Raw genomic sequence first — 16,830 nt, 5'->3', positions numbered from 1 at the left:
TATAAAAAGTGGTGTTAGGTCCATAATTTCCTAAGTAGAGTGCCCCGCAAGTTGCCCCAAAAGAGTTGCAAATTAAACAATAAATAAAGTTCTTAGGTGATAGAGACTGGAATGAAGCCAATGTTCTTACTAGCAATACCTAAAATTTCAAACTTCTTCTTTAAAGTTTTGGAGAGACTTTTTAGTATGTCTGGAACACAAAATGGTATATCACATATTATTTTATAATTGGAGGGACACTTGATAAAAAATATATATATAATAAAAAAAAAGGTTCCAATAGTATAATGATATGTCGTATACTACTTCGTGTTTCAGACACAATAAAAAATTTCTTCCTGCAATGGGGTGGGTGGATACAGGAGTCGAATTATCCACCTTTCAAATTATTTTTTTAATTTTAATTTTTGTTTTGTTTTGTTTTTTAGGTTGTGGGATGATTGAGTTTCCAAAGGTACCTTTTATATTTATTTTTAAATTGAAGTTTTATTTCTACTCCAAATTAGGCAATCTATCACTTGCAATTTTACCTTTTATACTTTACTTAAAAATGTATGAAGTTAATGAAAATAACAAAAATGCGAGAAACAGTTTGAGTACAATAGGAAAAAGAAAAGAAAAAAAGTTCAAGGACAAAAGCAAAACTTGCTGACAAGTTTGGAAACCATTGCAAGTACTTTTAAATGACTGAAAGTGTTTTTTAGAAAAAATGTTTTAGAAATCAATCCTTAATAAAAATGCAAGTTAATCATGGAAAAGAACTTCAAGTGCTTTTGAAATCCAAAAATATTTTCTCTAAAAATGCTTTCAGTCGTTTAAAAGCACTTACCAAACAAGCTCGTAATTAGTCCCAATGGAATTCCTGTTTTTATTGACAAAGTAAATTGGAAGAAAACAACCAAAAACATAACAAAGACTGAATCCAAAGTGCAAAAGATAAGAAGAATTTAAAAGATTTGAACTGGGAACTGGGGTTCATAGTATTGTATCTTTAGGCTTCACCCTTCAAGAATTTAGGGAACCACTTAGCGGAGTCTTTAGGAATGCGCTTAAGATTGTCTTTGTAATCGATGTAGTAAAGCCCGAATCTTGAGGTATAACCATCACCCCATTCAAAGTCATCAAACAAACTCCAGTAGAAATATCCTTTCAAATTCACACCATTCTTTCTTGCCTTATTGATCCAGTACAAATGCCGAAGAGTATTTTCGATTCTATGTTGATCCTTGAGCGCTTCACCAAGTCCGCGTTTATCATCCTTTGGCTCGGTAATTCCATTTTCTGTAATGTACATCTTCGGACTTTGATAGTGTTCCTTCATGAACTCCAACAATTTCTCCAGACCTTGCGGATAAATGTAGATGAAAGTACTCCCATTAGCCGGAGGTCCGATTAGGACTCCATTTCTTTGTTCTGTCAGTGAAGCTAAAGCATCGTTGTGGTAGCATGTTGGTTTCTTTGGACTTGCTGGATCGTTTTTACCATATCTTGATGTATAATAGTTGATGCCAATAGAATCAAAAGACCCCTTTAACAATATCTTTTCCTTCTGTCTGAACTTGGGTAGCCTTTCCTTGACCAAATCTCTCATACTCTTCGGATAGTTTCCGTATACTAATGGTTCCATGAACCACCCGAGGTTGAAGTCCAAACCTCGTTTTGCTGCAGCTCTATCGTCCACCGAGTCTGAAAAAGGCTCGACATACACTCCTACAAGACTTATTCCAATTTGTCCGCCTTGTTTTTCTTGGAACTTCTTTCGGTATAGCTTAACAACGGTGGCATGCGCGAGGAGAAGGTTATGGGTCACAATGTAAGGTTCAGTGGCTGAATTACCAACCGTACATTTAAAAAATGAGTCTACAGAACACCTGCCTGGTGCAGAAATTCCAACATCATACCCCATGAAGGCAACAACATATGGTTCGTTGATCGTGATCCAATTTTTAACTCTGTCTCCAAATGTTTTAAAACAAATTTCACTGTAATCCTTCAAATCATTCACAAACGAACGGTTCAAAGGGCCTCCGTACTTGTCTTCCAACGCTTGTGGCCAGTCAAAGTGCAATATGGTCACATAGGGTGTAATGCCGTTCTTGATTAATTCATCGATGAGGCTGTTATAGTGATCGATACCCTCTTGGTTTATTCCGCCACTTAAGGTTCCCTTGGGCAGAATCCTTGTCCAGGCGATCGAAAATCTGTAGTGGTCAACTCCAGTGTCCTTGAGAAGCTTCACGTCATCCTTGTATCGCTTGTATGAATCCAGGGCAGTAGACAAGTTCGACCGGTCCACGATTCTTTCTGGGAATTGCTTTACAAACGTGTCCCAAACACTTGGTCCTTTTCCTGCTGATTGTGCTGATCCTTCCATTTGTGCTGCAGCAGTGGACACTCCAAACACAAAATCGCGTGGGAAGTCGGCCCTCTTAACTTGGAGTTCTTTCGGGTTAAATGCAACGACGTGAACTTGTGACAAACGGGCAAACAAACCGATGATACACATCCACTTTAAAAACCTTAAGAAAGGTGGCGAGGACGCCATGGTTAAATTTTTTCAGCAAGGATGCCTTGAAATTTCAGCAACAGAGAACTGAGCTTGGCTTGATTAAGGATGCCTGGAGCAACTCCAACTACTAATAGCAGTAGCATTAATGTGTCCAGCATTTGAGTTACAAGAATATCTAGACAGTTGCCCTTTCTTTGATCAAATTTATTTATTGAGTAGTAAAAGTAGTAAATGTTTGACAGTTTCAGTCGCTTAAATTGTTGTTAATGCTCCTATGCATTCGGTATTAAATTGTTGGAGCTGTTATTCGCACTCTAAAGTAACCATCAATTTATGATGAAAGAAAAGAAATAAAACAGGAAAGAGCGTTCATCAAAGTGATTATTATGACATCTTGTAGGACATGGTTTCACTCTGGCCTGGCAAAATCTCTTTAGGGCTGCTCGGGCTTTGGATTGCCGTTGTAAAAATCGACCGGAGTAAGCTCCGGCAGCCAACATCCTAGGGTTCAGAAGGGTCTCCTTTATAACAAGGTGTTTGTATGTGTCACTAGGGTCTCCTAATTAAGCTGCTTAGAAGGTGAGGAATGAGCATCCTCGTTCTTCCGCAACTACCGAGTCTCCATTTTGTTCGAGATATGACGAGTTGTAGTAGTTAAGTTAGCTCTACAATTTATTCGAGAACATACACATAGAACCAAATGGTTACAACTTACAGCCATTTCTTTGGAGAGAGAGAGAGAGAGAGAGAGAGAGAGAGAGAGAGAGCATTTCGAATGGAACGTTTAATATAAATTGCTTGTTTACCAGAAAAGACATCAAGGATTTGATCCTTGTATGAGTGAATATACAAGAAAAATCCTACGAGTTACCAGGGAGGGCGTTAAAGCGCTGTACAACCGGTAAAGATTAGCAACGAGGCAGTTAGGAGTTGAGAGGGCGGCCTACTGCACAGCATAGTACAAAACACACCATGTCAGGATTACAAAAACACCCTTTTTTTTTTTTTTTTTTTTTTTTTTTTTTGTTGTTGAAAAGAAACGAGGATTACAAAAACACCCATAAAAGAACACACTTGTAAACGTAGACAACAATGAACAGTCCTTAAATGGAATTCCTACGGACCTAGCTATGCAAAACCCTTGTTTTATGAAAACTTCATCTTCCCTTGGATCGACAGAAAAAGGCATCAAGAAAATATCACAAAGTGCTTTAAAATGGAGCCTTTATCATATGTATGCATTTCACCGTTGTTTTACGGCAACTTTTAAAACTATTAGGATTAAAATGGACATCAGAATACATAAGGGACAGGCATATGCACAGTGTTTACGCCAACCATGCATAAATCTTCATTAGTTTTGTTTTCGTTTTGATTGATTTACTCGCAGTAGCAGAAGCTAGCATCCAATCAAAGTTCACTCCTCAAGGGAGATTTTTCAAGAAATGGGCATTAATAGACTCTTCGAGGGACAACTACTGCAGCTGCCCTACTTGCAAATAAGGTTTCTGTACATTTAGTACGTGATTCAGCAACTTCGAACAGAAAAGATGCATACACAAAAACATGTTTAAATGCAGGCAATGGAATAAAATCAAGTGAAACGGACCAAGGGTGCATGTGCCGTTTAGTAAAACCTTGTATTTAGTGCAGCAAAACAGCTCATACTAAGATGGTTGGTTCACTAGTGACATGCCACCCAAAGCCTCCAAGACGAAGCTACTATCCCAATCGCAGTACCAAAAAAATAGTTGACTAGCATGTCTTTAGATATGAAGGAATCAGTTTAATAATGGTTACCAACTACTTCATTACCTTAATGTTTTAGCCGCTGGCGTTTATCCTGATGCCTGGAAAATGTTGGACTGCAAATTAAGTCAGGAGAAACAGAAAATTGATTTGGGCAACATGTCCATAAAGAATCTCCCCTAATTGCACTGGCACTACAACCGACTCAATAATTCAAGAAACTCCACTGGTTCTTCATTTTCTTTAACAATCTGTTCATACAGCATTCAGTGTTCACAGTTAGAAACCCCATAGATTTCACAACAATTGACAAGCATGCATTCACGGGCTTTAATCCAACAGAAAATTACACTTTGAATGAATGAACACAAACAAATCGACATAGATACCTTAAACCCCAAATGAGCCAAAAATGAACAGCTTATCGAAGAATATAATTAGTCACTGCTGAGTAATGACATCAGGCTAATAATCAAAGGAAAGTCAAAGACAATAATAGCACCATAGATCTTTTAGCTGAGGGTAGATTATGTTAAAAACATAAAAGGGAAAGAATCAAACAATGTTAGAAAATCAGATTATAACAGATAAAGGATCAGAAATCATAAACGTAAAAAGAGACAACCTAATGCAAAATGTAAGAAACTGCAACTAACCATGCCAAAAAATCAGATTTAAAAGAGGAAAATAAAAAACCCTAACAGCTGTCAAGTAACTCACTAATCAAAAGTCAAAGCCCCTGAGACCCAAAAATAGTTCGGATGCATAAGTAGATGGCAACAGAAATCTTATAGCAAACATACGTAATTTACAAGAAGCCACATTAACCGAGCCCTAGAGACACAAGCACCAAAAATAAAGACGAAATCACATAAAAAGTAGAGGTAAACACAGATTCATATTCCATACCTTAATGATTGTGTCCTTTGGCAGACCCATTTGAACAAGAACATGAAAACCAACTTGATCCCAGTCACTCTCTTCTACATCAGTTCTCTCTCTTCCACTATCTAGTTGAATGGAAAACTTATCACTGTTGAAAAATCTCCCCACCCAGAGGTACAAAACCCGGTCTTTACTTTTTCCAAAATCTGTATTTGGTGAGAAAATAGTGTAAGCAGCTTTAGAATCTAGTTCCCTCACACCAAATGTCGCAATCTTCTCTAAACTGGGCCAACGGCACACAAAAGGTTGGATAAAATTGCATTGCGCTGGACAACTTTCCACAATCTCCTTTGAGGCAGAAGATTCTGTACCTTCCTTCAAAGGGTTCCAAGCCTCAGTGGAATGTTTGATAAAAGAAGTTTCCTTCTGGCATGAGTCTATACTATCTTCCCTACACGGGGATTTGTTGCATTGATGTGTTGAATCTCCCCCTCCATTTTGAACATCATCCTTCGACTCTAAGGCATTGTCAATATTATCTACGTAACCTATAGAACAAGTACTGTCATTTATCCGAACACCATCTTCTTTACTGGGAAGAAATTTTGACGAAGGACTCATCAGCCTCATCTCATCACTCATTACAGGTAATTTAAGAGATAAATTACCTCTGCGCTTTGCAAGCGAAGATGAAATTCTTTTAGATGGTAATGAGATTGATTGTGAATAAGGCTGTGAACTACAACTGGAAACAGCATTTTCTAGTGTGTTAGACATGGGTTGATGAGTTGATTTAGCTGAGAGGAGTGACACATCAGAATCATCTGACGATGTTGAAGATACCGGAAGAGAGCATGAAGCTGCAGATGGCGAATCCGTAGAGGATTCTGAAAAGTACTTTGAATTAGTGCTTGATTCAGAAGAAATGGAATCTGGTGATAGATATGAAGGTGACGAAGAAGAAGCTGATGAAGATGAAGACGGCGCTGATACAGGTGATGACGAATTTTTAGCTGAATGAACTAACATCATAGAATCTGAATAGACCCTGGAGAGGGATATCCTGGGTGCTGACATAAAGTCCTTCATATTTTCAGAGGCAAACTTACGCCTGAGAGCACTCCAGCTGCTCTCTCTAGCAGGAAGATGGGTTTCGTGTTCGTTCTCTGAGGATGCAATTGGAGGTACAAAACCACCACTAATAGCTTTCTGGAAAATTTCATAATCAATATTATACATGTCTGTTTTTCTTTCACCTGGGCGAATCTTAACTACTGACTCCCCAACGTCCCCTTCATTGCCAGACCTATCCATCAAAGGTAAAATGTTTGAGAAAGCATCCCAAAAGTACGCTGGTTCTTCCCCTTCCTTGATTATTGTTATTGGACCTTGCACTCTCTCATACCGAACAATCTGACAAACAGCCCCTCTTGCATCCCTTTCCATGATGGCCTCACAATTCTTACCAATCCAAACATATATGGCAGAAGGTATATGAACAATAAATGCACCTCTAGAATCCAACGCAGACTGCGAAGGATCATTCAACATTTTTGGAACAAGATGCAAAGGATCATATGGTGAATGTGGGGCAATTCTGTACATCCTCAATAGTGAACTCGGGCTAAGAGGGAAAGCATGGACCCTCTTTTGGCACTGTAACAACTGACAAGCAAAACCCATATTTGGATCAGCAATACCTCTTGCTGCTTTCACATACTGAAACGCATCATCGAAACTCTGTCCTTCTCTCCACATAAGATACGCAATCACCAACGATGTGGACCGAGACACACCTTGACAACAATGAACCAAAACTCTTCCACGTTGTTCCCTAACGTCTTCAAAGTAATCAAAAACATCATATAAAATACTTGTAATATCCTCAGTCGGACTATCCTGCAACCACAGAGTTCTGTACACAAAATCCGCCTTGAAATACTCGGGACAAACAAAACCCACACAATTCAGAACATGGGTGATCCCGCTCTGCTTAAGTATGTCCCTATCCCTTGCAACAGCATCTCCGCCAAGATAAATGTGTTCAGCCACTTTGGAACACTCTTTATCAAAGAAAGCAATCTTATCCCTCCTCACAAGCCCGCCATTCTTTTCAGGATTTCGCTGAATCGCTGACAAATCAAGCTTCAACCTCTCCCCACCACTTCTTCCACTCGGGGTAGGAGGTTGTGACCACTCACCAATATCATCTGAACCTGCCTTGGGCCACTCATCTAAGCTACGCCGAGCAATGGGCAACTGCAAGGGGGGCAAACCAGATCTAGCCTTGCTATTCTGCTGGGACCGAGGGGTTAAGGGTACAGGAAACCTACGATGGTTTGGGACACTGTTTCCTACAATGGCATTTGGATCTGCTAGGTCTCTTTCCTCAGTCTCAGGGTTGGTCCGGGAAGCAGACCACGACGCTGAGCGCCAGAACATCTTCCGAGAGCTCGAAAGCTGGGCCGGAGGCCGTGAAGTAGCGGAGGCATCCTCCTTACTCACCATGCCCAACTGAAATTCTTAGTGAAAAAAAACCCAGAAATCCGAAACACCCCTTAATTCGATTCCATTTCGCTTCACTACGCTCCAAATAAAGAGAAGAGCGTGGGGTTTTGATTTACAAGAATGTCAGGAATCAAAACCCTATCAGATCAAGCGTCAGCAACAAACCCACTCTGAAGAAGAAGAACACAAAATCGTACTAATCTCATTAATTAACACCAAATCAAAATTCCCATATAAATTAGCGGTAAATCAGACCAATAAGGTGCTAAAAATAGAGAGAAATTAAACGGTAAAACTCATTAGGGTAGAATGGAAATCCCAATCTTAAGCTAAATCCTGAGTTTTTTTGTCGGCAATAAGAAATTGAATAAAAAACGTGCAATTTCTGAGTTTCTAGGGTTCTATGTGATGCAAAACTTACAGAGAGAGAGAGAAGATTTGTGACTTACAGATTGAGATGTGAGAGAGGCGGAGCAGAGCAGAGCTACGTAGGAGTGAGAAGGCTTGAGAGTGAAGAGAGAGAAGGCGGGAGGGGAGAGAGAGAGAGAGAGAGGGAAGGAGGGAGGCAAAAGCACAGGAGGGAAAAGGGGGAAGAAGAAAGATTCACAGTTGGAAAATGGCAGTGGGTTTCAATTTAATTCCTCGTTTTGTTTATTTGACTGCTTCAGAGAGACTGACATTTACATACCCATTCTCTAACCCGCCCAATATCCATATTCCCATGCCCATATTACCATACAATATTTGTCAATACAAGTGTGGGTGGAGAAAATCGAACTCGGGAGCTCGGGTGCAAAAATAATATAAATAGTATATGAAGCAAGAAATTGCACTCGGAATTCAGATGCAAAGTGAATATTCTTAATCAATTGAATGAGAAAATTAAACTTTAGAATTCAAAATGAGGGAATGATACAAACAGTTAAGGTAAGGAGATCGCACTCGAATGTCAAGTACAAGGTCCGTTTGGGTGTATGAGACGGATACAAAGAGGGGGAAATCAAATATCAAATTTGAGAGTCAAGTGCATGGTGAATATTCTTAACGAACTGAATGACAATCATCTCCCATAACGTATTGTATATATAGTTTGATCTTCATTCTATAATTATTAATTAATAAATGATGATTCCATGTTTTGTTTTGTGTGTTTTCATATTGTTTTGGTTATATTTTTATGATGAAAATTTAGAATTGTAAATTTGGTAATTGGTTGGTCCAAAAGAATTGGTTATTGGTAGTCAAAAAACAAAAGTCCCAGGATTAGCAATGTTTGAATTTTGGCCACTGACTGACTGGTGAATATTCATATAATCAAATCCTTGCATTCCAAGTCAGAATGGAAACGACTTTGATTGGTACTTGGCAATATCATAAAACTTGGATTCAAAATATGGATTTGAAGTTTGAACGTCATTGTTACTTACCAAAGTGAAATTGCATATTCAAAATGGTTTGTTTAGAAACTAATTATTCAAACAATTGTGTTAGTATCAATCGCTCGCGCGTGCATGGATGTTTGCAAGTCATTTATTCATGTGGGACTTGCTTGCGTAACAATTACTGTGAATAGTTGACCACTATTTTTCTTTTAATGACAAAAAAATGAGGGATGAGAGTAGTCGATAGAGCTATATGTTTGTTGGCTCGTGCTGAACTGGATTAATCTATTAAATTGGATTAATGTTAGGGTTGGTTGTTTTTTATGAACTTTTAAACATTGGGCTTGACCTTATTTTTATAACAGTTCAACGTATTATATCTTAAACACACATTCCTGAAATTTAGCGACCACAATTTCAATCTTATCCAATCACAACATCCAACGTAATAATTGAGAATATCGTCATAAGTTCTTAAAGGTTTTCCTATCATTAGGAAACAAGAGATTCGAACTAGGAGTAAGTTTACGAAGTTATTAAACTACAAATCTATAAGGTTGATGATTGATAGTTTTATAAAGTCCTAATTGCTTTGAATTTGGTAGTGCCAAATTCCCAACACAACAAAAGTCTCCCAATTTGGGTAAAATGCAGATTATTTCTACTTTTTACTAGTTTTCCACATTCAATTCAATGAGGAAAGGGACTTCATGAACCTAAAGTCCCCAAAAATCACACATTTCCTAAAGATTAGAATATGACCCTTCAGAAACCCGTCTGTGATGAAAATTTGGGATTTGACATCACATATATTCAGTGTTTAAAATACTTGTATAAGTGAAATTATCGATATGCAAATTTGTAGAAATATCAATACATCGACATCAGTTGCCTTCAAGGAAAATGATGGAAATTATCTCAAAAACCTGGAAATTTAAAATGAAACTTAATGTCAAACACTGGTTTAGAGAAAATATAAGAATTTCTCCGATATTTAACCCATATGTTTGAAATATTGACAAATCTATCGATTTTAGCTAAAACTACGGAATAAAGTTTAGACTTCACCTCCCCTCCCCTTCCTCCATATCTTTCAATAATTTTTCGGATATTTCCATGGAAATTTAGAAGCTAATAGTGAGGAGTACAATGACATCCATAACACGAAAGAAGATCGGATGCTAACACGAATCATATCGATTTGATTTCAATAAGAATAGTAACTACATTTTACAACAAATCAACAACATCAAATGTTGCCAAATACAACGAGTCGTTCAAATCTGGCTCATCAAACTGACAGCAATAGCTACCATAAATAGGCAATGCATGTTCAAACAAGAGAAACACTGAATTCTGTAACAAGAGTGGAAGGGAATCTTACGACGCATGAAATCACTTAATATAACAGTTGGAAGTGTTATTGATCGTAGCATGATCCAGACCAAGTTGGAGGACTTCGAGCATAGAAGTTCGTCACCGGAGCGGCTTGAACTCCACGTCTATTTAAGAGACATCTAAAGTATTGTAGCCGAGGCAGTGCTGTTGCGATATTCTTTCCACCAGATGTTGCCTCCCTCCTGCTCCACAAGCGTTCTACAGGGAAAACGAAATGCCATTAAATCAAATTAGACAGGCATCAAAAGATATCCACGGTGTAACAAGTTTACGTGTACGTTGTAATGGTGAACTATTTTTCACTGCTTACCTGCAGCAGCTGCTGCTCGAGGCCAAATTGTTTGCTGAACATCTGATGTATCGGCTTTCTCACCCCACATGCATACTTCTCCTCCGATGACAAGCTTCTGCTGAGAAATATCCGGAATTCCTTCAAGTGGTTCAGCATTGTAAGTAACATTCCAAGGGACATCTAGATGGTCAAGATACCAAACACCCTGATTGCTAAAAATACATCTGAAACCTTTGGCAACAGCCTTCGGACAAACTCCTGAGCCCAACCTGTTGCATTTAGAAAGTTAGAAAGTGCTTGAAACGATTAGAGCTTCACTTGATGCCATCACAAAAAAAAATGTGCATAGGGAAGAAAATCACCAGTTATGCACTACGGTCTTGGGATTGAGCTTCGTTGGGAAGGTATCGAAGGTTTCTTCCCTGCGTAGATAAAAATTACGTTTGTCAAATGATGCTTTACAGTATTGAGGAACAAAAACGATGATCATTCATTGATTTTAACCCCTTTATTTAACAACCAATGATTCATAACTGGAACCTGATGAAGATCCTAGCACGAACTTATGAGTGAGAAAGAAAAAAAACACTACCTTCAAATTTTCCATGAAAGCCAATGCAAGGGAAGGAAAAAAAAAACTTTAAAAGGACGGTAGCAAGTCAATGATATGATTTTTAGCATACCAGTTTACTGGGGACCAATTTTTTGAAACTGCTACTTCTTGGGCCTTGACAACGAAATACTGATATGCATCTTTAGTAGTCATGTTCCGCTCTTTAAGCCTACAGATATGAAGTCCAATAAACATATCAAACACAAATCAAGCTTGGCTAAACAAATCATCTGAGGTTGGCGTGATGGTTGTAATTAATTCAGTACATGCTCAATAGAAACATTAGCCAGTTTAAGATTGCGTGACTGTAAGACGAAGTTGTTTGAGTATTTTGTTGTGATTTTAAGTTATCATTGCTTGAAAGGTGCAAGAATTACATGCAAACAGTAATCAATCATATAAGATCTGAAAGATGATGAACAAAGCCAAACGAAGTAGGTACCATTGCTTCACATGTCGAGTGGTGCTCCAACAAGCTGCCAATATTGAAATAACATCAGATGGTATATAAGGATGGGGAGAGAGAGAGAGAGAGATTATGCACATGACATATAATTACAGGGGTGAGTAAGGGGAGAAAGGGGTGCCGGAAATCATTTCCTAAAAACAAATGCCCTTAAGGTGAAACCAATGTAACAGCAAAGAAGTTTTAAAAGAAGAGAGAACTATGTTCCCTTCGTATTAGTTCTTCGTAAACAACATGATTGCAGAATGTTAGTTTAGAACAAATGTTAGTTTTAACTTACTTGTATCAACTTCATCACCGCCCAAGTGGAACAGCTCGAAGGGAAAAATCTTTCTCATATCTGTATAATAGAAGTTAAATTTCATAGGTATATGCAAGATAAAGGCAAAACTTTCCCCAGTACTTACACAGAGAGAGAGAGAGAGAGAGAGAGATGTTATCACGAGGTTAACCTGTCAGAATTCCAGAAATCACATCTAAACTTAATTCCTTCGAAACATCAAGTGGCTCTTTGCAGGAAGGGGAAGGCCAAAGATCAGGATACCCGGTGCCCCTGCACATGGGGATCAAGAAAAGGTAGAAGTTACATGAATAAGTAGTTTTCAATAGTTAACCGAAAAGAATAATTCTTCAAGGATAATGAAATGTCAGCAAGTTCTGATTTTTTTTGCTAATTCTAGATTTAAGTTCCCAGAAAGCAAGGCACAAAAATAAATTACCGAAGACGAAAAGATTCAGTTCAGCCAGACCCAGTAATAAATGAGAAAGAATTTTCTCCATAAGATGAAACTATATAATGGTATGCAGTAAGCTCGTTCTCGTTCTCTCAAACTCATTTTAACTTTTAGCAAAGGGAGTTATTCAAGAATCAAGATTACAGTATGATCTCCATAGAAAAAAGTTTACCCTTTTACATAGAAATAATTGAATAAGAGATTGAAAGGGAAGTATCTTCTTCACACGTGAAGATCCTAGAAAGCCATGAGACTATAATTACTGAAGCAACCAAAGGCGAGTAAGCTAGGTCTTTTCATTTGGTACAACCACCACACTAATGAACCATCAACTTCTAGCTCAGAGAAAAAAGCTACTTGATAGGAAACGCTGAAATCCACTTCCTTAATTTTTACTTGCAATATTTTAGCCACAATGATACGCTCATAGCCTTAGTTTAAGACAACAGTTGATATTGAGAGAGGTTTTTACCAGGACGCTGCATGACCAGGGACATCTACTTCTGCCATAACATTGACGCCTGCCACAAAACATCCACAATGATTAAGTAAAATATGAAAAATCTTTTTACACCTTATGCAATAGGATGTCAATAGGATGTCCTGCATCCAGGCTATATAAACAGAAAGGAATAGTGAAGAACGTAAGCTTGTTTTCTGGCCCAGTAAGGAAACAAAGATTATGCGCACCTCTTGTTTTGGCAAAGCTTCACGTTAACATGTCAAAATGTGGAAAGAAAACACACTATTAGTCTCTGTAAGAGTAAGAAAGCATGAATTGCACATAAGAAATGTAGATAAAGGTTTTCTTTTCTTTTCTTTACAAAGCATTTACAGTTCAAAAGCTAACGAGGATTAGATAATCTACAGAAACCTTACTTGACGATTTCAATTGCATCCTCAACCGTGTAGCGCTCCCATTTTGTGTATGCTCCGTTCCACAACTTTGGATATGAAGGTACTTCTAGAGGAAAAGCCTCTCTATCTATGACGTGCCAATGAAGAACATTCTACTTAATGAAATTCTCAACATCAGTATTACATGAAAAATAATTAGAGAAACAGATCGGGATTCAAAATAAGTGAAAAATCCTTCGGATAGCATAGCTTACAAGTTTAGCATACGACATCGACTGAATTATTTGCTTAATCACTTCAATTGGTAAATAGTGCCTTGATGTATCTGGAAAAGTATCAACAAGATAGGCGCTCAGAAATATTATAGAACAGACTACTTAATGAACTTTGCATAGAATTTTATCTTCACAGGAAAAATTGCAGCTTACCAATCAAAAGCCCTCGGTATTGAAACCTTGGACTGTCCTTTATGTACCAGGGTGCCTTATATACTTGTACAGATTTACTCCCGTAATCAAAAGTACACAACTGGCTGAATGTCTAGAAAATGGAAGAAGAAAATGACGAATAAGGAAGAGACAGGAACAAGACAGGACCCCGCCTATTTGTGAAAAATCAGAGATTTTTTAAGCATCCTATAATGCATACAAATTTTAGCAGCTTATCCAACAGTTTGGTCTCAAGTACTAGTCCAGCTATGTCAATCTAGTTTCTCTATAACTAAAGCACTAAATATATCATCATTTCAAGCAAGTTTTTTTTTCTCAACCACCAGATTTAGAAGAGGATCATATGACATCATTCTACAATTTCTAAATGGCAACAGTTGAGCACCCATCATATGCATCCCGTTAGGTATTTCGGGAATCCAGTATTGTAATTACACCCATCTAGAATCATACCAAAAACTCTAACGTTACAGGAATGGATGTTAAGACAAGACACTGCCAAGCTGACGTAAGGAGAGACCAGTAAGAGGAAGACGTCATCACAATGGACGCATGACCCTTTACCCTAATTGCCGGACTAGAGCACCAGTACCACAGTAACATTTAACTGGCAGCTGCAAACCGAACAAAGGTTCAGGTATGCATTCGCTCATGTCATGCACCTCAGTTTGGGGGAGCAGAGATAGAGGTAACATGATTTCCATTTGTTCGGCGTCTATGCAAAGTTTAGTGTTATTGAATTGGAACGAGGATGGAAACCTCAACCACTTCCTCGCTTGCCTTAATGAAAGTAATGTTGCAGTCCTATGTCCTAACTGACTATTAAAGAAACCCTCTAAATTATGTACATGTGCTTATACATCCATGCCTAATTCGTAATGAAATTAGCAACAATCACACATACCTCCAAAGCCCGCAGAGCTCCATACACAGTGTTCGCCTGCAACCAAAAAGGGATAAAAAAAATCAACATCCATGGAACTACTGCACAACCATACCATTATCTTTGGCATGTAAGTCAAGATTAATTAATTATGATAACAATGCAACCTATGCTAGTCAAAGCCACAGGATCTACTACAGAACTGCAATACACAATGCTAGAATTGTTGCACTTATAGTCATAGAAAGCCGTTTCAGTGAAACGGAAGTAAATTCTGTTAGCTTGATTACATTGTTGATTCATTCAACAAAGCTTAAACTTTTCAGACAGAGTGATAGTCTAAAATGGTGCCAGAGCTCTAGTTCTTTGATTTGAAGCCTCTCGTCCCCATTTCGAGTTCTCTGTTAACCCCAAGCAGTGCAGTCAATGCAAGCTGGGACATCATATATATGTTCTGCTTTATATGCATTGCTCCCCATTCAAGCTTAAGCTTTTTGGGACACGGTACCGCAGAAAAATTAACCATTTAGACATCAAATGCACAACAAACAATCATCTGCTTCCGCACCAAATTGCCATCAATCACCAAAAAATGAAAAAACCATAACATCCAACCATCAATTTACCTCGATCGTCGCCTCCCCAACAACCGATGTCCCATCTTTCTTCGCCACAAACAAAGTATAGCTCTCATCCACACCAAGTTGCAGCTGCAAAAACACACAAAACCCACAATTATTTTCTCAGAAAACCAAAAACAAACTATAAATTTCAGCAAAAACCCAACTCACATCTTCGTTGCTCGATTGAACCACAATTCTCAGCTTATTAATATCAAAACTCTGTCTCTTTCCCCTCAGTGTATTCAAAGCTAAAACCTCATGACTGTTCTCGAATATAATCTCTCTGTACCGATCAAAACCCAGCTTCAGAATGCCGGAGCCGCCGCCACTCCCGCCAACAACCAGCGACAGCGCCGGGTCGACGGATAGGGTCTTGTTCCCGAAGGTGAACTTGGCCGGCAGCGGCCATAATAACGTCCGAGAGTCGTCAACTTTGCCGGCTGAAGTAACAAAAACACAGAGGGAGTGGGAGAGTAAGAACAGGATAAGGAACAAGGAGGACATGGTTTTCGGGGATTTTCAGAGGTTTTGGATTTGAGGTTTTTGAGTGTTCGACGAGAACTACGATGTTTTTGGTAACGGAAGAGTGGAGTAGGTCATGTGGAGCGTCTTACGATGTTGTGAGGAGAAAACAAAGTTGGTGATGATATTTACGATGATACAGTGTTTTATGATTGAATGTTTGTCTCCGTGACGCTGTATTTATGACGGAATTTCTGCAATTATTGCCGCCGTTAGACTTTTGGTGGCTGCAAAAAGGCAGGTAGCGGTTGACTTTTAAAAATAAAGTTTCAAAGAAGATAATATTTCGGGGAAAGGGATCGTCAAGTTCACCAAACCTACAAATCCGAGTTTTTAAAATTTAATTCAACGATTAAAGTTATTATAATTTTTAAAATGAATTTATGTTTATAGGCGTGGGATCAAATTTCAATAACTTGAATCGGTGAATTTGATGGAAGAGATAAAAAAATGATCACTTTCCATATTTCGGAACACTAGAGAATTTTTATTAATTTTTTTTAAAATTGCAATATAAAATTGTAAAATAGTTTGATCATTCTTTACATTAACGAAAATCAATTACACAATTTAGTTTTATAGTAAAGTGTGGTTTTTATGTCAACATGCAAACGAGTCTCTTATCTTTCATAACGTTAAATAAGTGGGGAATTTAAGAACACTTCTTCATTGCTAAAAAAAAATAGCAGCAGTTGCTGAACTTGCAACCACATATGGACACGTGTTAATTTATAGTTTCCAATTTTAATTATTCATCGATAATTAAATCTAAAACCTCTCATTTATAAATATAAAAAAAATCATTAAATTGTAGTATTAAGTGACAAATAATGTTCGAATTAAAAAACTATAATGCAATGTGAGAATATCACGTGGAATAGAAAAACTCAACCAAAGTAGCAATAGTGATAATAATGATAAGATTCGTTATCACCTTAAACAACTAAGCAGTGGGTGCG

At 38.0% G+C, this 16,830-nt stretch overlaps 3 protein-coding genes across 4 annotated transcripts; all 3 read right to left on the bottom strand.

The window, feature by feature from the left end:
• Positions 1–991: 991 nt before the first annotated feature.
• On the bottom strand, positions 992–2,545 carry LOC126622909 (beta-glucosidase 12-like). Its single transcript, XM_050291593.1, has one exon. It carries the CDS (start codon positions 2,543–2,545, stop codon positions 992–994), a length of 1,554 nt encoding a protein of 517 aa, XP_050147550.1.
• A 733-nt stretch (positions 2,546–3,278) lies between these two features.
• Positions 3,279–8,322, bottom strand: LOC126622875 (protein-tyrosine-phosphatase MKP1-like). 2 transcript variants are annotated; one of them, XM_050291570.1, is made up of 4 exons: positions 8,101–8,322; positions 5,168–7,821; positions 4,325–4,509; positions 3,279–3,455 (listed from the first exon to the last, which is right to left on the bottom strand). In XM_050291570.1, the coding sequence occupies exons 2-3, from the start codon at positions 7,649–7,651 to the stop codon at positions 4,453–4,455; spliced, it is 2,541 nt and encodes an 846-aa protein (XP_050147527.1). In that variant the 5' UTR covers positions 7,652–7,821; positions 8,101–8,322; the 3' UTR covers positions 3,279–3,455; positions 4,325–4,452. The 2 variants fall into 2 exon arrangements, with proteins under 2 accessions (XP_050147527.1, XP_050147532.1); XM_050291575.1 differs by lacking the exon at positions 8,101–8,322 and having other exon boundaries at positions 5,168–7,847.
• A 1,893-nt stretch (positions 8,323–10,215) lies between these two features.
• LOC126622899 (beta-hexosaminidase 1-like) lies at positions 10,216–16,102 on the bottom strand. Its single transcript, XM_050291584.1, has 15 exons — positions 15,518–16,102; positions 15,353–15,436; positions 14,748–14,783; positions 13,823–13,934; positions 13,649–13,719; positions 13,416–13,546; positions 13,227–13,243; positions 13,009–13,057; positions 12,255–12,355; positions 12,083–12,142; positions 11,779–11,812; positions 11,407–11,505; positions 11,086–11,145; positions 10,742–10,992; positions 10,216–10,629 (listed from the first exon to the last, which is right to left on the bottom strand). The coding sequence occupies exons 1-15, from the start codon at positions 15,851–15,853 to the stop codon at positions 10,454–10,456; spliced, it is 1,617 nt and encodes a 538-aa protein (XP_050147541.1). The 5' UTR covers positions 15,854–16,102; the 3' UTR covers positions 10,216–10,453.
• Positions 16,103–16,830: the final 728 nt, after the last annotated feature.

Source organism: Malus sylvestris, chromosome 1, assembly GCF_916048215.2.
Source record: "Malus sylvestris chromosome 1, drMalSylv7.2, whole genome shotgun sequence".
Taxonomy (NCBI): domain Eukaryota; kingdom Viridiplantae; phylum Streptophyta; class Magnoliopsida; order Rosales; family Rosaceae; genus Malus; species Malus sylvestris.
Note: the sequence above shows the minus strand (reverse complement) of the source record. Positions and strands in the feature narration are given on the sequence as shown.

What these genes read in the sequence shown, in the direction of transcription:
- LOC126622909 (XM_050291593.1), bottom strand. Translation starts at nt 2,545, where the DNA reads ATGGCGTCCTCGCCACCTTTCTTAAGGTTTTTAAAGTGGATGTGTATC.
- LOC126622899 (XM_050291584.1), bottom strand. Translation starts at nt 15,853, where the DNA reads ATGTCCTCCTTGTTCCTTATCCTGTTCTTACTCTCCCACTCCCTCTGT. An exon ending in ATACCGAGGGCTTTTGATTG is followed by an intron (nt 13,720 to 13,822) that starts GTAAGCTGCAAT and finishes ATACTTTTCCAG; the next exon opens with ATACATCAAGGCACTATTTA. An exon ending in CCTGGTCATGCAGCGTCCTG is followed by an intron (nt 12,356 to 13,008) that starts GTAAAAACCTCT and finishes CCCCATGTGCAG; the next exon opens with GGGCACCGGGTATCCTGATC.
- LOC126622875 (XM_050291570.1), bottom strand. Translation starts at nt 7,651, where the DNA reads ATGGTGAGTAAGGAGGATGCCTCCGCTACTTCACGGCCTCCGGCCCAG. An exon ending in CAAAGGACACAATCATTAAG is followed by an intron (nt 4,510 to 5,167) that starts GTATGGAATATG and finishes CTGTATGAACAG; the next exon opens with ATTGTTAAAGAAAATGAAGA.